Source organism: Mytilus galloprovincialis, chromosome 6, assembly GCF_965363235.1.
Source record: "Mytilus galloprovincialis chromosome 6, xbMytGall1.hap1.1, whole genome shotgun sequence".
NCBI lineage: Eukaryota > Metazoa > Mollusca > Bivalvia > Mytilida > Mytilidae > Mytilus > Mytilus galloprovincialis.
This window is the reverse complement of record NC_134843.1, coordinates 19,854,479-19,881,503: the sequence shown is the minus strand read 5'-3', so window position 1 is coordinate 19,881,503 and position 27,025 is coordinate 19,854,479. Positions and strand designations below refer to the sequence as shown.

Below are 27,025 nucleotides of genomic sequence, written 5' to 3'. Positions count from 1 at the left end.
CAATTTCAAACTCATTACAATATACAAATCTTGAATAACCTTTGCTTTTATAACATTTATCCAAAAAAATATAATTCAGCAGGCCTCAATAAAAAAACAGATTTCCAACAAATGCATTGATAACTATAATTTCTTTACACATGTTTTTTTTTCTTTCAAAACATTTTTTGAAGGTTTCTTTTACAGGTTTTCCAACATTCATACAGGTGATTTTGTTAAAAAGACTTACCATTTTAGATAACCAAAGCATAATCAACATTGAAGAAAACATGAATTTTCTCCCTTTGAAAATATTTGAAAAAAAACCATTTGAAATCACAGACATCTAATTCAATTATATCCACAAGCATATGCTACAGATACAATACTATCATAATTGATTAACAACTATTCAAAAATAATATTTTACCCTTAGACTAAAAAAATATAAAGACTTATATTTGACGAATTTTTATTACACTATAAGCAAGCGTCTTTATTCAAAATTGAATCAGTTACCTTCAGAAAACAGCCAATTTCTAAGTTCATTTTCTATACACAGTAATACTTCACTTTTAAATGCAATAATCTATATCTACAGAAGTTTATGACAATTGAATCAATTGAAGATGCAACGTTCTACTGAAAAACATACAAAAATGCGAAATCATAAATGTTTTTATTGGGTTACTGTCTCTTTGATACATTCTCAATTTTATCCTTTGTTTCTAGGTGCAGTTAAATGTAACAAAGTATTCAATGACTAGGAAAGGACATATTATTCATAATAATTGATTGTTTGAAGAAAAAATATTCAAATAAATATTAATACACATAAAATTGAAAAACACCCCCAAAATATGACATAGACTGCTAAAATTTTGCATAATAATTTAACAGTTTGATACTTTAAACATAAGACTGGGCAACTACATCAAAACTTCTAAGTTCTAAAAGTATTTATACTAGCACTGCAGTTTTATGAAAACTTAGATATACAGCCATGTTAACAGATGTTCAAAATTGACATGAATATCTGCAGGTGACTGACCATGCTTAATTTTTACAACCAATCCCTGAATATTAAGTGTAGTCTAAAAAGTTGTTGTTATTTTAAGTTGCCTGCTTTAAGGTTTCCAACACTACATCATAAACTTTTAGACATTGAACATCCTAACGAAAAACTTGATAACCAGATGGCAGTGGTGACCTACTTTGATTTCCCTTTTATTCTTTGCATATGATGACAATTTAAGTGCACAAAACACACATATATGTATCTTAATAACATTCATTTAAAACCAGGACTTTGGAAAATCAGATGCACCTAACATAACATATGCAACACAGTCATTTACTGTTAATTCATAAATTATCACATGCTTTTATAATGGTGATTGTTGACAATGGAAGCAAATGCAAGATTAATTTTTAAGATTTCAGGAAACACTGCTTACAAATAATGGTGTAGAAATTTCATTGAAAATTGATAGAAAATTCCAATGAGTTTCTTATTTTGAAAAACATATCCTGTTGCACTATTTGCATTAGTTGTGAATCTTAATTAATTATTGTGTTATTATTTTTGCAAACATGTATTGTATCTATTTGTTATTTAATTATTTATGTGATGTGGATTCATTATAATGGGTGAATTTTTTATTGTATTAGATATGGGTAAAGGTAAACTATAATATAAATTTAAAAAAAAAAAAAGTTTTTTAATTTTTACCAGCTTATATACAGACTTTTGCAAATCAATGAAATAAAAACTACATTTTTTTCTTCCTCAATCAACTGAAACTGGTACCCACAAAAATAAATAAATTGACAGTATTTAATTTTCAGCGCTGTTGTATAATTATTCACTATGTTTAATAATTGAGTTTCTTTAACAACTTGAGTCTTCCAGCTTCATAATCATCTTCATCAACACTTACTAACAACTTGATAGCTTCCTGTCCAACTACCTGTTTCAAAGTATCTATAAATAGAAATAATAAAGATATTAACACCTTGAAAACTTTCTGTCCACTACATGTCTTGAGGAATCTGTAAATATATACCGGTACTTTTTTTTCACGTTTTCCTCTTCTAGTCCACTTTGAGGCATTTCAGTTTTGCAATTTACAGAACTTGATGTAGATTATTAAGGAGACATCCAAGTTTTACATATTCGTGAACAATTTATATTCACTTTTTGTTTTTCTACTCATAAAATCGCTTGCCATAATATGCTGGCTTACAGTATGATAAAGTTACTGACAGCTTGTTCTGTTTCATAATAACTAAACATATAAATAACAAGAATGTGTCTAAAAACAAGAATGTGTCCAAAGTACACAGATGCCCCACTCGCACTATCCTTTTGCATGTTCCATGGACCGTGAAATTGGGTAATAATCTAATTCGGCATTAAAATTAGAAAGATTATACTATAGGTAACATATGTACTAAGTTTCATGTTGATTGGACTTCAATTTCATCAAAAACTACCTTGACCAAAAACTTTAACCTGAAACTTCCACTATCATTTTCTATGTTCAGTGGACCGTGAAATTGAAGTCAAAAGTCTAATTTGGCTTTAAAATTAGAAAGATCATATCATAAGCAACAAGTGTACTAAGTTTCAAGTTGATTGGACTTCAGCTTCATCAAAAACTACCTTGACTAAAAACTTTAACCTGAAACTCACACTTTCATTTTCTATGTTCAGTGGACCGTGAAATTGGGGCCATAAGTCTAATTTGGCTTTAAAATTAGAAAGATCATATCATAAGGAACATATGTACTAAGTTTCAAGTTGATTGGACTTCAGCGCCATCAAAAACTACCTTGACTAAAAACTTCATCCTGAAGCGGGACCGACGGACGAACGAAAAGACGAACGGACGAACAAACGAACGGACGCACAGACCAGAAAACATAATGCCCCTCTACTATCGTAGGTGGGGCATAAAAAAGGTAACTGACTCATAAAATTGAGAAAGGAAATGGTGAATATGTCAAAGCGACAACCACCCGACCATAGAGCAAACAACAGCCGAAGGCAACCAATGGGTCTTCAATGTAGCGAGAATTCCCGCACCCGTAGGTGTCCTTCAGCTGGCCCCTAAAATATGCATAATAGTACAGTGATAATGGACGTCATACTAAACTCCGAATTATACACAAGAAACTAAAATTTAAAATCATACAAGACTAACAAAGGCCAGAGGCTCCTGACTTGGGACAGGCGCAAAATTGCGGCGGGGTTAAACATGTTTATGAGATCTCAACCCTCCCCCTATACCTCTAGCCAATGTAGAAAAGTAAAAGAATAACAATACGCACATTAAAATTCAGTTCAAGAGAAGTCCGAGTCTGATGTCAAAAGATGTAACAAAAGAAAATAAATAAAATGACAATAATACATAAATAACAACAGACTACTAGCAGTTAACTGACATGCCAGCTCCAGACCTCAATTAAACTGATTGAAAGATTATGTCTTCATCATATGAATATCAGGTACAATCCCTCCCGTTAGGGGTTTAGTATCATACTATCATAAAATATATGAGAAGAACATAACCCGTGTCATGCCAACAACTGTTTTTTTAGAAGTAAATGTGTTTAGTTCCGATGCAAAGACCCTATCAGTGAATCAATGTTAAAGCCAAAATATGCAATCTTTAATGACCTGACAACAGTATCGTAACTATATCCCCTTTTAATAAGTCTATTTAAAGGTTTTGTTAGTTTCTGAGGAGAATACTGACATTTTTGTGCTTTATAAAGAATATTTCCATAAAATTTTGGATGTGAAATACCTGAACGTATAAGATGTCTGCATGTTGAGTTATATTTACGAATTATTTCCTTATACCGGTGATAAAATTTAGTAAATGTTTTGACCAGTTTGTGATATCGAAAACCCTGGTGTAATAATTTTTCAGTAATACATAAATTTCTCTCGCTAAAATCTAATACATTGTTACATACACGAGCGAATCGTACAAGTTGAGATATATAAACACCATAAGATGGTGACAAGGGAACGTCACCATCTAATCAAAGTGATGGATATCACTCATGGAAAGATTAGAGGAGTAGTTTGAATTATTTCATATCAAGGTATGGTGGGGAAAAATGAACATTTATAGAGCACTATTGCTGAAAATTGCTTTTACAGCAGGTCTTTAGAACGATAATTGCTTTTTCAGTGTGAGGATAAAATGAGCTCAAATTAAATAATATGAGTCTCTAAATTTGCACAATTTTTTTTTAAACTGCAGTTTATATCTAATAGAAATTATGTTGCCGGTTCAGAATATGTTTCAAAAAAACAAAAAAATGCAAAAATTCTTCTAGTTAATGTTATCAATTATCCTTCTAAGACATAAATTTAGTCTAGATCAACAGCTAAAAGCTTTAAAGTGCCAACAAAAATAATCTAAAAATGTTGTTTAGGGGCATTTTGAAAGTTGAAACCGAGGTTATATGGCATTGAAAATTAAAAGTTTTAGAGTGCCTATTGATCAGATTTTAAAGTTTTTTTCAACACAGGGCATTTTCAATTTTATTTTTCAACGTAAACTAAGTAAAAAACTTATTTCTTTGAAATGTGGATTCTTTCTTGATTGCAAAAATATATTATACTTCTAATAAAAATTCAAATGACTAAAATAGACATAATGATTGGTGGGAAATAAACTAATAAACAATGGTTTGTTATAATTAAAAGTTTATAAATTTCAAAACTGTTTCAAGTCAATTCCTGATAAAAAAAAAAAAGTGAACTAATCTAAATTGTTGATTAATTACAGATGATTATTGGAAATTTATCAGGTAAATTATAGGCCATACTTGAATACCTTTTACATATTCATATTTAATATATTCATATTTAATTTTTTTAAGATCTTGTTAATCCATTAATCATTTATCTTTCAGATATAATTTACAGAATCACTTTATGTAATGTAGATCAAAAGTAATTGGCAATAAATAAATCTATCATCCTTATAAATATCAAACATCTAATATACAAATTTGTGTATTCAATTATGAGGTCAAATACTTGTGTATTCAGAATTTGATGCATATTGGAGTACTCTGTATAATTATGTAAGACTGAGGTTGATAGGTAATGTGGTCAATTTGATTGGCAGTTTAGGAGGTGGGGCCTTGTAATTAAAGGTCCACCTTGTCTCTGATTGTTTAGTGATAATGACATTTGTCAATCATTCTAGTGGAATCAATACCCACTTACCTAATCAAAATGTTTTAAAAAAGCCTGCACATCAACACACCTTAATTACATACATTCTTGAATGAACTGCTCCAATAATATACCCAGTTTGTTCAGTTTATTTGTGTATTATGTGTACATACATGAGAACCATAGGGAACTTTATTTTAGTGTGAATACATTTAGTAACAGTAGCTAACCTGTCCTGTTGTTAGGGAGGGTGGTGCCTAAGTAAAGATTTAGAACAAGTTCTAATCTTTCCAAAAATGGATAATTAACAATAGGAAATGAAAAATCATCTCTTTTATCATAAATTTTTGTATTAAGCTTCCCGTTTATGATATAGATATCAAGATCGAGGAAAGGGCAGTGGTCATTGTTATCATTAGCTTTATTTAAAGTAAGTTCTACAGGATAAATTTCTTTAGTATACATACTGAAGTCGTCATTATTTAGAGCCAATATATCATCCAAATATCTAAAAGTATTGTTAAATTTTTGTATCAAATGTTGTTTTGATGGGTCTTTGCTAATTTTAGTCATAAATTGTAACTCATAACAATACAAAAACAGGTCCGCAATAAGTGGTGCACAGTTAGTCCCCATTGGAATTCCAATAACTTGACGATATACGGAATCTCCAAAGCGAACAAAAATGTTATCAAGTAAAAATTCAAGTGCATAAATAGTATCAAAGCATGTCCAATTGACATAGTTCTTTTGTTTATTGCTACTAAAAAATGATCTAAAAGAGTTTGAACATATGTACTCGCATTCCGACTTTTTAAATGCCCAGTTAATTAGGGATGTGAATTTTTTCTTAATAAGAATATGAGGCAAAGTGGTATATAGGGTAGAAAAATCAAAACTTTGAACAGATTCAAAATCACCAATATATGCATGCAATTTATCAAGTACTTCCAACGAGTTTTTGACACTCCAAAAGTAATTAATTCCACTATTTTCAAAGGCCTTATTTGAACAATTTATTATCAGGTTTTTTATTGTACCAAGTGTACTAGTAAGTAAAACAGACAATTTAGTAGTTGAACAATGGCTGGAAGATGAAATAAATCTATATTTGTAAGGTTTTTTGTGCAGCTTCGGAAGCCAGTACATAGTTGGGACTTTCATTGTGTTTGGTTCTGCTTGTAAAGAAGTAGCTAAAAGATTATGTTTGTTACAGATGTCGTTTTCTGAAAACGAAGTCAGTTGGAATGTTGGTGAATTCGTGATTTCCTTTTGCAGAACCTCTATATAAAATTTACGTCAAACAATAATGATATTATTAGCAGCTTTATCAGCCGGGACAAAAACAAATTCCTTGGCTAGTTCTGTTAGTTTATTTTTGATACGCGAAATAGGGTTTTTATAGTTTTTGTTGAGGGTAAAATGTTCTTTAAAATGTTGTATTCGAATATCAACTATCTTCATTACTGAATTAATAAAAGAGTCCAAAGATTTTTTGTCAGCTTTTTCCCGTTTTACCCATTTCAAACAGTAGGCGCGGAGTGAGTCGTTGATGATATTACGACACTCATTCCAGTTAATAGTTGACGGGGGACGATATTTAGGTCCTTTACTGAGGAATGATTTTAACTCTCGGTCGCGAACGATGTTAAGGTCTCCTGTTATAACATGGGAAATTGGTCCATAGGTGTATTCTGAATTACTGCAATTACACGACATAGGTGTATTTTCAGTGATATTTACATCTTTACACAATTGGCTATAATTAAACACATATTTTCGGGTAGATTTCTTGTAAATATAACAAATGAGAGGGAGTTCAGTATTATCAAAATATCCAGGAATTTGGTCTTTAACAGAATGGTCGTTAAAAATACCGGCAATATTTACAAAATCAAAACCTTTATTGACATACTTTATTTTAATAAAATGTTTTTTATGATCTTCAGGTCGATCAATTTTTGGAAACAGTTTAGAATAACAATATGCCATTATAATTTGGACAATTTCATACTTAGGACTGTAATATGAAATTGTGTTGCAATCCTCTAAAATTTTATTTAATTTATTTATAGGTAAAGAACAAAGCTTGGTTAACAGATAATGTCTGCCGTTGTTTTTTGAAATGGAAATTAGGTCCGAAATATTTGTATGGTTGGTCCGAAATTTTCTTTGATTGCGATTTTTTCTGCGTCCATGAGAACTATTTTTACGAACAGTTTTAGAAACTATATCCAAAATGTTTACAGAATCGGTTCTTGATATATTGCCAATTCCCATGATATTATCATTAAGACCGAGAGGGTAGACTGTGTTAGATTTGAAATGTAATTCCAAATTGTTGGGTTACTTCATTTATTATTACTGAAGTTATTTATTTTATTTGTAATACTTGTAGATACGATTTTTGGGTATTTGCGCATACATGTAACGTTGCGCTCTTATGAATTGTTATATTTCCCGTTTTTAAAGTTTTATGACGTTTAGCCTTTTACGTACGTTAGTTACGTTGTCTAGTTTTTATTCATTACAAATTATTTGATATTCGGAGACACATCGTTATTTTTATAGAGAGATCATAATCGGTAAGAGATAATTTATGTACATTTTTAAGAACAATATTTATTTAAGGAAGAAATATGAAGAATTGTAAAAGTATTTATAAAGTAATATTTATTCAATTAACTTTTAATTTAACAAGTTATTCATTAAGCGTGAAAGAAAGTGTTTCTTATTGTTTGTTTAGTATTATGATTTTAGTGTTTTAAGTTATATATTTACTTACGATGTATGTTTATGTGTATTTGTATTCTATTGTAGAGAATCGGTTGATATGATATAAAGTATAAGAAGCCAAAATTAAATGTAATTTTGAAAAAATTAAATGTAATTTTGAAGAAATAAAAGATACTTATAGACCGCATACTCGAGTTATCGCCTTATGTATAATTTGATGCCTGAATGATGTGATCCGCTACAATTCTCGATTACTCCAATAAGATGGATAGCGAAGAAGCGTATGAAGAATCTCGGAAGAGAAGAACAGTTAATTTGTCTCAGCTAACTAAGTTATACAATGAATTAGAAACAAAGATGATTTCACGGGATAATATGAAAACTGTAAAAACATTATTCACAAAATTGTGCGACCGATATGAACAATTTAAAACTGCACATCTGGAATGTTTGGATTTGTGTACAAACTCGGATATTTTTGAAACACTAGAAATGAACTTTGATAGTTCACAGAAAAACTTTACAGAATTTCGTGAAAGATTCAATGAGTGGATGCGCGAACCAGAAATTGCAAAAGATGAAGAAGACAAGAATAGCCGTGTCACGTCGGTGTCCCGGACTTCATCGTCAACACAGTATAGGCTGAAGCTAGCGAGGGCCAACCGCTTAAAGGCCGAGGTTCAAGTGAAGAAAATGGAAGAAAAACAAGAACTAGAACGCGCTCGTCGAGAAATAGAAATGAAAGAACAGATGTTAGAAAGAAAAAGTCAGCTAGAAGAAGCAAAGTTAGAAGAATCTGTGTGGCAAGAAGAAGAAGAAGAAGATACTGAGGTAACATTTAAGAACCAGCAAAACATAAACGTGCCATTTAACACAGAAAATAAGACACTTAATAATAAGGAACATGTTACAACAAAGAGTACAGAAAATGTCGTTTCAAGGATAGAGTGCACCACTGCCGGAAGTTTACAGTCAAGCAGCAGCATTGATACTGCATTCCAAAGATTAGCATCAACACTACAAGAAGGATTCAATCTACCTAAACCTGAACTTTTGACTTTTGATGGAAAACCCACAGATTACTGCAAATTTATAAAGAACTTTGAAACGAATGTTGAATGTAGAGTTACAGATGATCAGTTAAAGTTAAGTTATTTAATACAGTATTGTAAAGGTGAGGCTAAATCTTCGATTGAAGATTGTGTATTGTTAGAGAAAAAGGGTTATGAACGTGCTAGGTCTATTTTACACTCACGTTATGGCAGGTCACACATGATAGTTAGGTCTTATATAGAAAATCTTGTATATGGTGCCCCGATAAAGGCGTCAGATTTTGAGTCACTTTCAAAATTAGCTCTTGAAATGCAAAAGTGTGAGATAACTTTATCACAATTAGGATATGTTTCTGATATAGATAATACTGATAATCTTAGAAAAATTGTAAAGCGTTTACCTATGCATTTAAGGGTAAAATGGGTTGATATTGCTCATTCCATTACTGAAAATGGTAGAGAACCTAGATTTTCTGATTTAGCAAATTTTATTGATAAAAAGTCTCGTCTAGCTTCGTCAATGTTTGGTCTAGATCTCGTAAGAGAAAACTCAAATACATATAGAAAAGATATAGACAAACGTACTGATATGAATACAAGAGAAAAGGTATCTACATTTGCTTCTAATAATATGTATGACAGCAAGGCTACGACACAAGATCATAAATGTATTTGTTGTAATGGTACATGTAATAATTTAGAATTGTGTGTAAAATTCAAGTCTATGAGTTTAATCGATAGAGTCAATTTTGTAAGAACTGCTAAGCTATGTTTTAATTGTTTAAAGGGTAAACATTTTTCAAGGGACTGTAGAAAAGCTAAAATGTGTACTGTAGAAAATTGTAGCTCTAAACATCACATTTTAATGCATAGTTGGGGTAAAAATAACAACACTGATCACACGGCTACAAAGGTAGGCATCCATTGTTCATCCGCCGGGACAGTTATTAAGAATTGTCTAGGAATTATACCCGTCGAGGTTAAAGGGTCAAATGGAAAAACTTGTCAAACTTATGCCTTGATTGATGATGGAGCGGATAAAACGTTATGTGACGAGCGTTTGATAAAAATGCTAGAAACCGAAAGTAGACCGGTTACATTTAAAATGACAACAGCAACAGCACAGCGAGTCCGACATGAAGGTCAAGAGGTTGACTTACATGTACAATCAGTTGGCAGCAACTGTCCGATAACACTTAGTAAGGTATGGTCAGTTAAAAATCTACCGATATCGACACACTCAGCCGCAAATAATAAAGATATTAAGAGTATTAAACACTTGTCAGATATTTATATACCAGAAATAAGCAGCAATAAAGTTCTGCTTCTAATAGGCACCGATACACCAGAAGCACATATTCCCATAGAAGTGCGTTCAGGACGTAGTCATGAGCCATATGCCGTACGAACACGCTTAGGATGGATCGTTAGAGGACCAATCAACAACACAAGCACCAGTGATGTAGTTAACATCAATTTTGAGCATGCAGATAATGTACTTTTGCAGCAGCAGTTAGAGCGACTTTGGACCACTGATTTTCTCGATCAGCCTAGCACGGAGAAAGTATGCATGTCTCTGGAGGATAAACGCGCCTTGAAAACAATGGAGTCAACAATAGCCTATGAAGATGGACACTATAAACTCGGATTACCGTGGCGGGATGAAAATGTAAAATTGCCGAATAATTTGCCTTTAGCACATGCTCGATTAAATCAATTACACCGCAAATTGTCACATGATCCGAAGCTGCATGAGATGTACACAGCAACGGTAAGTGATTATATACAAAAAGGATATGCAAAGGAAGTTACTGATGTAAGTAATGAGTCAAGTCACATATGGTACCTTCCACACCACCCTGTCACAAATGAACATAAACCCGGAAAGGTGAGAGTAGTCTTCGACTGTGCAGCCAAATTTAAAGATGTTTCGCTAAATAGCCGATTATTACAAGGTCCAGACTTTATGAACAGCTTGGTAGGAGTTCTAATGAGATTTAGACAAGACCACATTGCATTAGCTGCTGATATAGAGGCTATGTTTCATCAAGTCCGCGTGAAAGACGATGACTGTGATGCTTTACGATTTTTATGGTGGCCTAATGGAAACTTAAAAGTACAGCCAAAATGTTACCAGATGCAGGTTCATCTGTTTGGTGCAACATCATCGCCCAGTTGTGCCGCATACGCATTGAAAAAGACAGCTATTGACAACGGTGAGTTATTTGAAACAGAGATAGCATCAACCGTAGAGAGAAACTTTTATGTAGACGACCTCTTGAAGTCAGTGGACACGGAAGAAAGGGCCGTTCAGCTTGCAACGGATTTACGAGAAATTATGAAACGTGGTGGATTCCGATTAACGAAGTGGTTAAGTAACAGTAAAGTCGTTATAAAAGAAATACCGAATTCGGAACGAGCACCTTCAGTTGAAATTTTGAAGTCAAACACAGCTTTGCCGACCGATCGCGCACTAGGCGTAATATGGGACGTAAATGATGATGCCATCAAATATAAAGTCAAACTCGAGGAGAAGCCGCTGACAAGACGCGGAATAACTTCTACGGTAAGTTCGATATTTGATCCACTGGGACTCATAGCGCCAATCATTTTAAAAGGGAAGATTATATTACAAGATCTAAGTAAACAGCCAATTAAGCTTGGATGGGACGATCCTATACCAAAAGAAAAAGAAGAAGAATGGATAAAATGGAAATCGACACTGCCAGAAATTGAAAATATATCAATACCTAGATGCTTCAAGACAAAAGACATGAAAGAAATATCTGATGCTCAACTTCATATATTTAGCGATGGTTCTGAAATTGGTTATGGAGCATGCGCTTACTTACGTCTAGTAGACACTAATGGAAAAGTGAACTGTTCACTTATTCTGGGAAAATCTCGTTTAGCGCCATTAAAACAGACAACGATTCCCAGACTAGAGTTATCAGGTGCCGTTGTTGCTTGCAAACTTTACGAAATAATTAGAGACGAATTAGAGATTAAGATTGACAGCGTAGTATTTTGGACCGACTCTATGATAGTACTTGGATACATTAAGAATGAATCTCGTCGTTTTAAAACATTTGTTGCAAACAGATTAAGCAGCATTCACGAGTTGACATCACCAGGTCAGTGGCGATATGTAGATACAAGATCAAATCCTGCCGACATAGCATCTAGAGGCATTCTTGCAACAGAAAATAAACAGATCAAATTTTGGCTCCATGGACCAGAATTCTTGTTGAATGACTCGTATGAATGGCCGAAACCAAAAGCTGTATCAACGGTAGACGAGCAAGACATTGAGATCAAAAGGGTCGTTATGATTAACTCAACTACAACTGATTCGATACGCGATATAATTACATACTTTTCAAACTGGCAAGTATTACAACGGACTGTAGCATGGCTAATCCGTTTCAAGAAATATTGTATACGTCGTTTCTTAAAACGAGACGACGAAATAAAGACAGACAGCTTAAATGCTGATGAATTACAGGAAGCAACAAGGTATATATTGATACATGTACAACAAGAATCATTCTTAAATGAAATCAAAATGATTGAAAAGCAAAATCCTGTTAAGAAAGATAGTCGTTTAGCATCTTTAAATCCTGTTATGCATGATGGGTTATTGCGCGTCAAGGGACGTCTCAACTTGTCACTAAGCAAATGTCCGGTCATTATACCAAATTCTCATCACGTGACCACTTTGATAATCAGGTCGTTTCATGAACAAAATGGTCATACAGGAATGGCACAAGTGCTAGCATCATTACGGGAAAAGTATTGGATTTTAAAAGGACCTAGTACTGTCCGAACAGTTTTGAACAGGTGTGTAAGATGTAGACGATATCAAGCACCGCTTTGTTTTCAGAAGATGGCTTCTGTTATAGACGATCAGAAAACTCCTGATAAACCACCATTTACCTTTGTTGGAATAGACTACTTTGGTCCATTAAATGTTAAAGTTGGACGTTCAGTCGTTAAAAGATACGGTTGCCTTTTTACATGTCTGACAACAAGAGCTGTTCACATAGAAGTAGCTCATAGTTTGACTACAGATTCCTTTATTTCTGCTTTCCAACGTTTTACGAGCAGGCGCGGCATACCTGAAAAGGTGTATAGTGATAACGGGACAAATCTTGTCAGTGGAGAATCGGAACTTCGGAAATATATTGATCAATGGAACAAAACAAAAATATCCAGTTACATGTCACACAAGGATATTAATTGGACTTTCAATCCGCCAAACGCTAGTCATCGTGGTGGTGTATGGGAAAGAATGATTCGTACGACACGCAAAATTCTCAGAGCTCTTGCAAATGAACAACTGCTTACCGATGAACAGTTACTAACCTTTATGGCTGAAGCCGAAAGAATCGTCAATGATAGACCGATAACAGCAGTCAGTAATGATTCTCGAGATTTGCCAGTTCTCACACCGAATATGTTATTACTAATGAAAAACAACACTTCAATACCGCAAGGGGTGTTTGACGAGAAAGATGTGTATGCTAAAAGGTGGTGGAAGCAGATACAATACTTAGCCAATGTATTCTGGAGACGTTGGTTACGTGAATATTTGCCAACTTTACAACAGAGAAATAAATGGCAAAGAGAACAACGAGATGTAAAGATTGACGACATTGTAATCGTTGCAGATGACCATACATCGAGAGGACAGTGGCCATTGGGCCGAGTAATTGAGGTCATTAGGAGCCGCGATAGTCTTATACGTAGTTGTGTGATCAAAACAAAAGAGTCAAAATTTTTAAGACCAGTAACTAAATTATGCATACTTGAATGTTCTCAATAGAATTTACAATAATTAATTGATATTTTATTAGTTTTTTGTGTGATGACAATTTTAAGAAATGTCATGGTGGGGAGTGTTAGATTTGAAATGTAATTCCAAATTGTTGGGTTACTTCATTTATTATTACTGAAGTTATTTATTTTATTTGTAATACTTGTAGATACGATTTTTGGGTATTTGCGCATACATGTAACGTTGCGCTCTTATGAATTGTTATATTTCCCGTTTTTAAAGTTTTATGACGTTTAGCCTTTTACGTACGTTAGTTACGTTGTCTAGTTTTTATTCATTACAAATTATTTGATATTCGGAGACACATCGTTATTTTTATAGAGAGATCATAATCGGTAAGAGATAATTTATGTACATTTTTAAGAACAATATTTATTTAAGGAAGAAATATGAAGAATTGTAAAAGTATTTATAAAGTAATATTTATTCAATTAACTTTTAATTTAACAAGTTATTCATTAAGCGTGAAAGAAAGTGTTTCTTATTGTTTGTTTAGTATTATGATTTTAGTGTTTTAAGTTATATATTTACTTACGATGTATGTTTATGTGTATTTGTATTCTATTGTAGAGAATCGGTTGATATGATATAAAGTATAAGAAGCCAAAATTAAATGTAATTTTGAAGAAATAAAAGATACTTATAGACCGCATACTCGAGTTATCGCCTTATTTATAATTTGATGCCTGAATGATGTGATCCGCTACAGACTGTCTGTAATTTTTTAATCCAATTTAATTCATTTATTTTTCGTGATCGTACAAACTTGGAATGAGATTCACCAGGCTGCTTATTTACTACTTCTAAAGGTTGAACTGTTAAATATTTAATAGGATGACTGTGCTTCTTAAGATGTTGATAAATGATACTTTTGAATTTATTGGGTCTTTTAAAACGATACAGGTGTTCTTGCGTGCGTTTAGATAAATATCGCCCAGTTTCACCTACGTACTGAATACCGCATCCCGGTTTGTTTCATGTGAGTAAATAAATAATACTGTTTGTTTTTCAAGTAATATCAGTTTCAAAATTTAGAGAAAATGTGCGACCATTAAATGTGGACCTTACTGTATTGTTGGTGGAAAGACGGGGACACGTAAGTCATTTTTTTTTAAGTCAACTTGTTTCCTGTACATCTACCTGTCTCAAAGAAGCTTAACATATATATGATAAAGTAAACGACTAACAGCTTGATTGCTTCATATCCAACTACATTCTACATTGAATGTTAAATAGGTATAGGCGCTTTTCCAGATGTGTTTCTTTGTATGCTGAGTAAAAACATTCCTTTTCATAAACATGCTTGTATACATGTAGGATTTACCAATTAGTTATCATGGTTATACAATGTTTAAATCAATGAAGTTAACTATATAATTTTGCTACCACCCACATGTAATCAAGGACCTTGCTTTGTTATAGATACCCTTTACTTTTTACTAGATGTTTATCTGTCTGTTATTTTTCAGCATGTTTGCTCACAAGTCTGTCTACCTGACAGTTTTTTCAGAGTGAAACGGTACCATACATAAATCCATTCATGGAGATAATTTTATGAGAGTCTCAATTTGTGAACTTGAATTCTACTTGTTACAAACACTGTTCATTGCAGTTCTTTTCAAATTAATATTCAAAATCAACTGGTGACAAAGAGACATGTTGAGCATGTATACATGCAGTTTTGATACATTGTACTTTGTAGTATAATGAAAATGTTGAAGTTCCAATGGCAACAGTTTAATGTAAATTGTGCAAAACTTCTAAAATCAACGAACCATGATTGAAGTTTCAGTGCAAACTAATCTCCATTGAAAAGAGATATGGCAATATTGATACAACCAAATATGATATTTGACAAATATAAGGCAGAAGTAAAGTGATTCATCCTTCACTGATCTGTTTCAAAGATTTTTTTTTACAGACATGTGTTATGCTGTTAGTTGAATTGTTTTACATTTGTGATTTTGGGCCCTTTTAATGCTAAGCGTAATGGGCTTTGCTCATTGTTAAAGGCCATACAGTGACCTATAGCTGTTAAATTCTTTGTCATTTAAATTTGGTCTCGTGTGGAGAGTTGTCTCATTGGCAATCATATCGCATCTTTTCTTTATATGTAAATAAATGTTGTCAGTAGAATTCAAGCTACAAGTATATTTACTTTGAAAATTTCAGATGCCCAATAAATGTTTTATTTCTACATTACATCTATATCTCCCTGTTCTAATTATTCATGTTTTAAAAGCCTTTAGAAGTGAAAGACTTAATACATGTATCCTTCCTGTTTTAAATAACCCTTTTAGATCCTTTCAATTCCATATTTTTATACTCACCTGTAATAAATACCCCTTTAAGAGCCTCTAAAAGTGATCCATCAATATAATCCCTCCAGAAAGCATCTAAGTAAGTAAGTTCAGAAAAACTTATATCACACACTATAGAGCCAATATCTCTAGACTTGAGAATTGTATCTGCCTGGGTGAATCGTTCTAATTGTCTCTCTAATTCTGTTGGTTTGGTAGATGTCACATTTACAAGGGCCGAGTCATGTGTCTCGTATTCAGCTCTAACTCGTAATTTGATATCTGCAAAGTAATGAAAGAAATACAAAACACTATCATCTGATCATTTAAAAGTCATACATAAATGTAATGTCAATGTTTAACAGGTACTTTTGGGATGTGAGGACTCTTTTTGTACGCTATTTGTTCTTTCATAAAATTTTTTTTTATGGAATATAAGCTTTATGATTACTGGTGGAGGGAATTAATGTACATTGTACAAATGTACCTAACAAAGCATAAAATCCTGCAACATCATTTATAGACAGACTTATTGACTTTGTCATAGTTTTGATCAAAACCAAATGTATAACAACATTATTGCTTCCAGTTTACTAACTTGCAAGTTTAAATGTAATGGCAATTCTAGTAGATACAAGGGGAACGAGACTTCACTGATCAGTTATTTGTTTTAAGATCCATAATTGTCACTTGAACACTAATTTTTTCCATGCAACAAAATATAAATGTGTATCTAACCTCATACATACTGTATATTCAATACATATTACAAGCCAAGCACCAGGAGTCAAAACAAAACAATTTCAAAGGGTTATGCTTTAAGACAATATAATGTAATTATTTTAATGGTTAATTTATACTCAAATGCTTTTAACTTATCCAAATATTCAAGCCAATTGAAGGTTTAAGCTGAAAAAATCAAGAGTGGTTCTATAAATCCATGGGAGATACCAAATATGCAAGTGGGGAGGAGCACCCCCATAACATAACTTAGTTTGATTCCGAGAGCACATACATGTTTGGAGTTGAAGTTGTGAATAGTTTACCACATACCACATGTTACTTTTTGTTTAGCATCTATGGCTTTTTGACTTTCTGTTACTTCCTCATTTGTTGTAGCTTGTGTACTGATAGAGGTAGATAGCCTGCGTGATTTCTTTTTATATGTATAACTCTTTCTTCTCTTTTTCGCTTGAGGTTGGGATGGATCTTGCTGGCAACATGTTTCATTTGTCCTCTCTAAATAGTCTGATACAGGATCAGGGAAAACTGACAACAGAAAAACAAGACAATACATATATTATGTTTTGGATATATATATATGAACAATGATAAAATCCATTTATAAATGTACATGAACATGTAGGTTTTTCATAAAAAACAAATTCAGAGGTTTCATTCCCCAAAAATCTATAGGCATTATCAAAATTAACATAAATGTAAATACACTTTAAAATTCAACAGGTTCTGCAATAATATCAGTGAAAATAATATCTTGTACCATCAATATTTTTCTTTCTTATTTTATGAACATGATAAATACTAAAATGTAACAGTATATATCAAAGAAGTGACTCACATGTACAACTGTGTATCACTATCAGATGACAAGATTGTTTTTAAGGGTACCGGTAATCAACTGATTTGAATTTTGATATACATGTACAATGCATATCATACCACACCGGCTTATCTTTTAAAAAAAAATACCTATCACCATTCAGGCCAGCTTCGAATGCATGGAAAGTTTTTTTTTTTATACATGTTATATTAGGTTGATTTCTTGATTAGACTGCCATTACAAAGGACTGCCGTTAAGAGAAGAAAATATATGTCAAAATTATATACAATATATATGATATAAGAAAGAATATATGAACATGGACTAGTCAAAGCGAACAAATTGTCATTTTTCCAGAAATTTTATTTGAAGTTTATATACATGTATTTTAGGGCATACAAAAATTCTATTTGAAACTGGTACAGTTTAATTTTTATTGATTGCTATAAAAAGCATGTGAAATGGCCAAAATGACATGGATTTTACAAGAGAGGATATTTTACAAGAGAGAGTACCCTGTCATCAAGACAAAGATTGAAGATTGAAGAACATTCAAGCAACCATATGCCTTTGATTTGCCTTCAACAATGAGCAAAACCAATAGCCTTAGGTCAGCTACAAAATGCCCAACATGATAAAATGTGAGTCAATTTTAACTTTAAAATCAAAGAGCTGAAGAGCTCTGAGGGAAAAGACGGCCATTGTTTCAATTTTTAGGGGGGTATCTTTTGATAGTCTACATACAAAGAATGAGCAAAAGAACAGCTAGAACATATAGAGACGCTGACAATAATGAAACTAATTGTTGTTTATTGTTATTTCATTTCGTTAGTCAAGAATTCGTCATAGAGACAATTTGGACCAATGAGATGTGCACCTTCAAAATCAAAACATTTAATTAAAGTTGGGAGTTAATTATCTAAAATTCAATTGAATTTAACAACTACTACAATATATTTTAGAATTTCAATTATGTACAACTGAACGGCAGGCTTAGACCATCCTCAATATTTTGTGACAGTATTCTCAAGAAAGTGAGGACTGAAAAATCTATTCAGTTTTAATTTTTCATTGATAAATTTCCTAGTTACAACTCTCATCACAGGGATACATGTACTTATAAAATCAAATATGATTGATATAAGCTGTGTGAAGTTTGTTTCCAGATCCCACATTTTGATATATCTGTAAAATTCATGAATAAATAGCTTTAAAAGCAATATTTTAAAAAAAAAATGAAAAAAAAATGACCACTACAATAATTATGTTGGTACGCAAAATTATTTTTTAATTGATGACTACTTATCATATATATACTTAATGTGACATTTTTAGTGTTCAGATACATAAACTTTCATTTCAGTGGGTAATTACTCATCAATTGAGGTGCCCCTTAATTGGAGAAAGATTCTAAAAACATAACTTTACAGAAAGAATGAAAACTGCAGTTGCTCTCCCCAATCTCAATAGGAAAAAGCAACATTTTATTTTTTTATTTTTTTTAACCATTTCAATAATTATGTTGGTACACAAATTTTTTTTTATATAGAAGACTACTTATCATATACTAAATGTCACATTTTAAGTGTTCATAAACATTTACTTTGATTTTAGTGTATAATTACTCATCAATTGAGGTGCTAGTGAATTGGAGGAAGATTCTAAAAACAGAACTTCACAGAAACAATGAAAACTGCCGTTTCTCTCTCCTATCTCATGTACACTGTATCCCCATTGACATTGTTTACCGCGAAAGTTGACCTACAAATTATCTGATTATAGCCTCAGATTAAAGCATTGCATGTTGGAGTGTGAATCATCTACACTACAGCAAACATCATTAGGTTTACATTTAACAAATACGGATTTTAAATTAGTATACAAATACTGCGAATGATTTTTATAATGAATAAAGGATATCCCTCAGGGCTCACACTACTTCAGAATTATAGGGAGAAGTGATTTCTCTTTTTGAAACTGATAGGGAGAAGTGGTGAGATTTGAAAGAGAAGTGCTCATTCGCGCGGGTGCGCTACAATGTTTGGATTTTACAATAGTATAAAGGGCCATATGTAAATAATGTTCTTTTTATGTTGTTCAATTCATATGAGTAAAAAATTACAATTAAAGTAACATTTGAAATTAAAAGTTGTTTAAGTTTTACTAAGGTTCTTGTGAGAAACTAACCAACTAAATATCTAGCACTAAAAAAAAAAAATTATTTTAAAAAATGTAAAGAAATTATATCAATTACAATTTAATTAAAAATTATCTTGTGTATGAAATTCAGTGTTTCTCATAAAAAAAATATAAAAGTTATTAAGCTGGGCCATAATATATTGATATTAGTATAATAGTCTCAGAGTTAAGCAACTTTAATCAATAGTTTGAAACATTCATAAAAAAATATAGGGAATTATATACACCAATCAATTAGATGTAACCAAAAGTCTCGTAATGCGTGTGGGATGCGTAATTTTTCCCTTTGGGATCAATATTCTTCTGTCAGCTGTTCCATCCGTGCGTCCGTAGTAATTATTGTAAAAGTACGGATTTCGGTCATAGCTGGTCCGGTTCAGATCCGTAGTTTAGAAATCGGTCAATGGCGGACGAATGCAAAAAAATTTACAAAAATAAACGATGTTTGACAAAGTTATTTGGAAAGAAACATGACGGTTTTAATGCAATAAATGGATTAAACATTTACTGGAGGCAACTTTTATCACGTTTAAATGAAGTAACAAACTTATTTTGCCGCCGAAATTTAGGTTGATGTATGTTTTCGAGTAACAAGCACCGGAACTTGCGAAAATGCACGAAGTGATAAAAAGTTTTTTTTATCAAATAACCTGATACACACTGCGAAGACAATGAATCAACCTCTTTTCTAAAGATAATGAATAGTTTATGTCTGAATTTCTTTAATTATCAGTAAAAAATTGATGTTTCATCAACTTGGTAAAAATTGAAAATTTCCGATGACAGAAGCGACTGAAAGCGACTTTCGTCAAGAACAGGGCGACTTGTTTTCGCTTTTGGGGGTCGGGGAAAGCGAAGTGACGGTCGGGAGGGCGACTTCTTCGCCCAAGTCGCCTGGTAATGTGAGCCCTGATCCCTGTGTAGGTCGGCATTCCAACAATGACGTCACTAGGTTAGATATATTTAGAATATTTCGTAATACTGATTTTTCCGGACTGTAAAAGAAACGTATATAGTGTAAGGGAAAGCTCATTATACGATAATTTCATGAGATACGGAAGGGAAATGTGTAAAAAATGTATTTAAAGTCAATCTGTTCTCCTTGTCATCAATTTCAGTATGACATTTTGAGGGGGTTTCCAAACTATCCAAACAAAATGATTGACGTGAGGGAATGATAATCTAGCCAACCCCATTAGGGAATTGACGGCTTGAAGCTGTCTTTCCCCAAAAACAATGGCCTAATTATATAATCTACAATGTACTTGTATCATTGTATAGAAAACATTAAATTTAAACAAACAAAATTTATAAGGTTGGAAATGGAAAAAAAAACTGTTGACTGGACTATCTTCAGTAAGAGAAGTGATAAAGGATAGCAACACATTTGCTCCTTAATACTGTACAGAATGGTTTGATGGCATTGATTGAGGTTTGAGCACTAGGCTTCATACGAAGAAATGTTGGATCATGTCCAGAGGAAGTAAAAAAACAAGCATATCTTGCCCTTGTCCGACCGCACCTTGAGTACGCTTGCAGTGCATGGGACCCTCACCTACAAAAACATATATATCAGATTGAGATGGTCCAACGCCGTGCAGCACGCTTTATCAAAAGCAATTACTCAAGAGAGCCTGGAACAGTAACAACTCTTCTAGAAGAACTAAATCTAACACCACTAGAAATAAGAAGAAAAATAGCACGTATAACGCTCTTTCATAAAGCCATCCATGAAAGAGTTGCTATACCTATTCCAACGCACATTATAAAACCAAGAAGAACGTCGAGACTCCATCAACCGAACACTAAAAGATACGTACATATCAGGCCAAACAAATATATCTACAAATACAGCTTTTTCCCTAGGACCATCAGAGACTGGAATAAACTACCTGATGAACTATTAGAGATCGAGAGCAGTGAGGGATTCAAGACCAAACTCACCAAGCTCCTCTGTTGTGGCTAGCAACACAGTCAATCGATACTAGTGGAAAATGTTTTTAACCTGCACCTGTATATAAATTTTTAGCACAACTTTGGAACCATTGTTTGTAAATATAGAAAGTTTATTGTCATGTTGGAGGACGTCAAAAGTTAAACCATACTTGAGTGATGGGTCGGAGTACCCTTTTCGAGTGACGACATAGCGTAGATGTAGATGAGGTAATGATCTTGAAAGAAAATTAGAAATGGACCACATACTGTCAACATTTTACAATATCAATCACATACCAGTTTTCCTACGTTTAAGTGTGACATAAGGTGTTAAGTCATGTCGTGTAATAATTCGTAAGAGATCTAAAATATGTTTGAAGTTCGTTTCATCGATTCTATCCATTTTCTCTAACGCTAAAAGAAACGAGAAACCATCGTACACTTTTCGCAAAATATCATCTGCCATTATGCCACTGTATATAAATTTCAAGACTTTGACATCTCGAGGTGTCATTTGGTCACCAATTGTTCTAAACATATCATGCAGAGTTAGTGAATCAAAGTCATTTTCAGTGGAGGTACTGGGTTTATCCATCGCCATTTTTCGATTCTTGAGATTTTTTTACTAACTCGGTGTCAAACTGCAGCTGTCAGTGCGCTCATAAAAATTGAATGACCACAAACGTTCTAAAAACTTTCTAATAAAGTATCAAAACCAATGACGGGATCCTCCAAAAATCCGTGAATTTACCATGATTTTAGATTTTTTTAGAAAAAAAGTTATATATGAAGCAAACCAATATATGAGGGTATTGAAGTCTTTCACTTCAATTTCCTCTTCTTCTTTTTTTGTTATCAATTTCTCTATTCTGTGTTAATTTTGCCCATTATTCTAAAGACTGCGGCTATTTTTCGGCTCAAGTTTATTTCTTTTGCCTATTTTCTCTTCTTTCTATTTTTGTCAACTGTCAAATTACTTGGCATTGACATAGATTATCAGCTAAATTTTAATATTCATATTGGTAAAATATGCAGGAAGACATCTCAGCAACTAAATATTTTGAAACGTTTGGGAGCCTATTTGAACAAGCTAAGTAAGCTCATACTATTTTCCATACATTTATTTTGTCAAATTTCAATTTCTGCCCTTTGGCATGGCACTTTTGTGCCGAGAATTTTTTTTTAGAAAAAGTGCAAGAAAGAGCACTAAGGTTTGTGTACGAAGACCATTCAAGCTCATACCAACAGTTGCTTGGAAAGGCTAGGATGAGGGGGGATAGGAGGGGTCCTGATCCCGAAATCCCGGACTTAAAAAAACGAATTCCCGAGGTCCCGAATTTAAATATAGTAAATCCCGATGTCCCGAAATCCGAAAAAAACTATTCCCGGATCCCGAAAGGGTCAATCCCGAAATCCCGAGCTTAAAAACACCCGATCCCGGAGTCCCGATAAAGGTCCTATCCCCCCTCTAGGATGCCAACACTGCATATTAAAAGACACGGCAAAGATCAATGGCTATTGAAACTTTTAATATAGTCAATAAATTAGCACCTGTCTGTTTACATGATTTATTAAATGTAAAAGATTGTAAATATTCTTCAAGGTATAGCAATATACAGGATATACCACATGTAAAAACTACACAGTTTGGTAAGAAAAGTTTTATATTTGTAGCTGCTACTCTGTGGAACAGCCTACCTGACCATTTCTGGACCGAAAACATTTTTTCTCAATCAAAGAGCCTTATACAGTCTTGGAATGGTTCAATATGTTGTTGTTCTGCATGTAGATAATAAAATTGAGAATGGAAATGGGGAATGTGCCAAAGAGACAACAACCCGACCATAGAAAAAAAACAACAGCAGAAGGTCACCAACAGGTCTTCAATGTAGCGAGAAATTCCCGCACCCGGAGGCGTCCTTTTTCATTATTTAAAAGTTGCTCTAACATGCTTGTATGCCTTAAATGTTTGCATGTGAGCTATATTTTTATTTGTGCTTAATTTTAGTTGTGGTTAAATTTTAGGTGTGCCTCAGCATTGGCTTGTTTAAATATGTAATTTAGTAGTGCTTTGCATGTTTTTCAATATGCCTGTGCTGTTATATATTTTGTCTGCATGTTGTGTGTTTTAATGTTGTGTTTATGTTATTTTATATTCGGTAAAAAGCTTTTTTAAAGAGCTAATATATATTTGTATTGTTATATGGAAACCGACTCAAAATAAAACTTTTGTATTCGTATTCACTGGTTCATTTTCATGCCTAAAGAATATTGTTTGTAACTAAACTATAAAACTAATAGTAACTAATTAATTTAAATCCAATATAAGTTATGTAACAGAAAAATATCAAAGTATAATTACAATAAAATTGAGAATGGAAATGAGGAATATGTCAAAGAGACAACAACCCGACCAAAGTACAGTGAAATTGAATTAATGGACGTCACACTAAACTCCAAAACATATAAATGAACTAAAATTTAAAAAAAAACACCACCACACAAGATTTACAAAGGCCAGACTGGGCTCGTGACTTGGGACAGGCGCAAAAATGTGGCGGGGTTAAACATGTTTGTGAGAATTTGACAATGATACATAAATAAGCAAAGGACTACTAGCAGTTACTGACATGATTATGTCTTCCCCTCCCGTTTGGGGTTTAGTATCAGACCATCATAAATAGATGAGAAGAACATGACCCGTATCATGCCAACAACTAGAATAAATGTGTTATTTCCGATGCAAAGACCATAGAGTGAATCAATATTAATACCAAAATATGCAATACTTAATGACTGAGAACAGTATCGTATCTATATCCTTTCCAAATAAGTCTGTTTAAAGGTTTAGTTAGCTTATAAGCTGAATGCTGACATTTTTGTGGTTTGTAAAGAATATTACAAAAAAATATCTGTCTGGTAAATACAGAAGTGCATATTATGCTAAATTTAGAGCAGGTGTTTGTCCAATATTAGAATTGAAAATGGCAAATATAAAGGTATAGATAGAAATGAAAGGTTTGTTTTAATTGTGGTAAAAAGTTATCATTTATAGCAATAATTGAATATGAAAAACATGTGTTGTTAGAATGCCCAGAATATGCCGATTTGCGAAACGAGTTTTTTTTAGCAGTGTATGATAATGAAAGCAGCGTTAACAATTTGTGTTATTAGGAAAAGTTTGTATTTGTGTTTCTTGAACACAAACCCATAAGAGATCTAGACCATTTCCTGGAACCCTGTTTATTTAGAATTTAATGATAAAAAAAATTTAAATGACTAATATTATCTTTGAAATATCAATATACTTTTTTGTGGAGTAGGCTTATCGCCTCCATTACAAAAACATCTTTATCACACAGGGTGTACAGCCTGGGCTTATTTCCCTTTTTATATATCTATATTCAACTTGAATTGTTCGTTTAGTTATCTTATCTATATTTTACTCGTTGTTCTTTTGATCTTTGATGTCGAACCAATGGTCAATCATGGTCGTGACTTCTCTTTACATCTCCATAGAATGCTGCATTATCCTGTTGATATAGGCCCGGGGGAGAATCTTGTTTTTTGGTAGCATTTTCTTCAGTTGACCAGTATTTGGCTGACTTCAGTATTGATCACATTTACCAATATTTACCGGTATTAACAGCTGGCATGATCGACAGTAGAATTGACCGTATTTTTCGCAAACCCTGTCGGACGGCGTTCAACATACTCAATAGTGCATAGAAAGTTATAGAATGCCCCGAAATGACAAATGTAAAACAATTCAAAAGAGAAAAACGATTAACGAAAAACAAATACGACTAACAGCAACTTTAATTTACGACAACCACTAAATTTCAGGCTCGAAGAAAGAATGACAAGACGGGTAATATGCATGACTTTTGTTAGTTATTAGAGCCTTTGAATTAGCAGTAAGTTAACTGCGAGTACTCTCAAATCTGTACCTAGTGTCTTTTAATTTTGTTATTGGGATGTACAAGTACCTGTCCATGTCCCCTTGTATTTTTATCCATCTGATGAGTTAAGCCTTTTTCTACTGATTTTTATATTTCTTTCTAATATTGTACTGTTATACCACTGTCCCAGGTTAGGGGAGGGTTGGGATCCCGCTAACATGTTTAACCCCGCAACATTCTGTATGTATGTGCCTGTCCCAAGTCAGGAGCCTGTAATTCAGTGGTTGTCGTTTGTTAATGTGTTACATTTTTGTTTTTCGTTCATCTTTTATATATAATTTAGGCCGTTAGTTTTCTCGTTTGAAATTGTTTTACATTGTCATTTCGGGGCCTTTTATAGCTGACTATGCAGTATGGGATTTGCTCATTGTTGAAAGCCGTACGGTGACCTATAGTTGTTAATTTCTGTGTCATTTTGGTCTCTTGTGGAAATTTGTCTCATTACCATTCATACCACATCTTCTTTTTTAGCTCACCTGGCCCGAAGGGCCAAGTGAGCTTTTCTCATCACTTGGCATCCGTCGTCCGTCGTCGTCGTCGTTAACATTTTACATTTAGAGAACCACTGAATGGAATGAAATCAAAAATAGCATGAATGTTCCTTATGAGATGTTGACCAAGTGTTGTTACTTTGTAGCCGATCCATCATCCAAGATGTCTGTCAGCGGGGGACTTAGTTTAACATAGAACCCTATGGGAAATGCATACACATGACTTCCATTAGAGAACCACTGAATGGAATGAGACTGGTCAAACATAGCATGAATGTTCCTTAGGAGGTGTTGACCAAGTGTTGTAACTTGGTAGCCGATCCATCATCCAAGATGGCCGTCAGCGGGGGGACTTAGTTTAACATAGGACCCTATGGGAAATGCATACAAATTAATTCGTTTAGAGAACCACTGAATGGAATGAAACCAAACATAGCATGAATGTTCCTTATGAGGTGCTGACCAAGTGTTGTTACTTTGTAGCCGATCCATCATCCAAGATGGCCGCCAGCGGGGGACTTAGTTTAACATAGGACCCTATGAGAAATTCATGCAAATGACTTCTTTTAGAGAACCACTGAATGGAATGAAACCAAACATAGCATGAATGTTCCTAATGAGGTGCTGACCAAGTGTTGTTACTTTGTAGCCGATCCATCATCGAAGATGGTCACCAGTTGGGGACTTAGTATAACATAGGACCCTAAGGGAAATGCATACAACTGACTTCTTTTAGAGAACCACTGAATGGAATGAAACCAAACATAGCA

The 27,025-nt window shown here is 33.2% G+C and overlaps 1 protein-coding gene across 1 annotated transcript; it reads right to left on the bottom strand.

Annotated features, from left to right (window-relative positions):
* Positions 1-1,664: 1,664 nt before the first annotated feature.
* LOC143079157 (death effector domain-containing protein-like) lies at positions 1,665-22,457 on the bottom strand. Its single transcript, XM_076254375.1, has 4 exons — positions 22,100-22,457; positions 17,161-17,376; positions 16,138-16,389; positions 1,665-1,963 (listed from the first exon to the last, which is right to left on the bottom strand). Exons 1-4 carry the CDS (start codon positions 22,401-22,403, stop codon positions 1,854-1,856), a joined length of 882 nt encoding a protein of 293 aa, XP_076110490.1. The 5' UTR covers positions 22,404-22,457; the 3' UTR covers positions 1,665-1,853.
* Positions 22,458-27,025: the final 4,568 nt, after the last annotated feature.

Bases quoted from the DNA above. Each gene is read 5' to 3' on its own strand.
- LOC143079157 (XM_076254375.1), bottom strand. From the start codon at position 22,403: ATGGCGATGGATAAACCCAGTACCTCCACTGAAAATGACTTTGATTCA. The intron at 17,377-22,099 runs GTATGTGATTGA...TTCTGTTGTCAG, and splicing joins ACTTAAACGTAGGAAAACTG to TTTTCCCTGATCCTGTATCA. The intron at 1,964-16,137 runs GTGAGTATAAAA...TTCTATTTATAG, and splicing joins TAAAGGGGTATTTATTACAG to ATACTTTGAAACAGGTAGTT.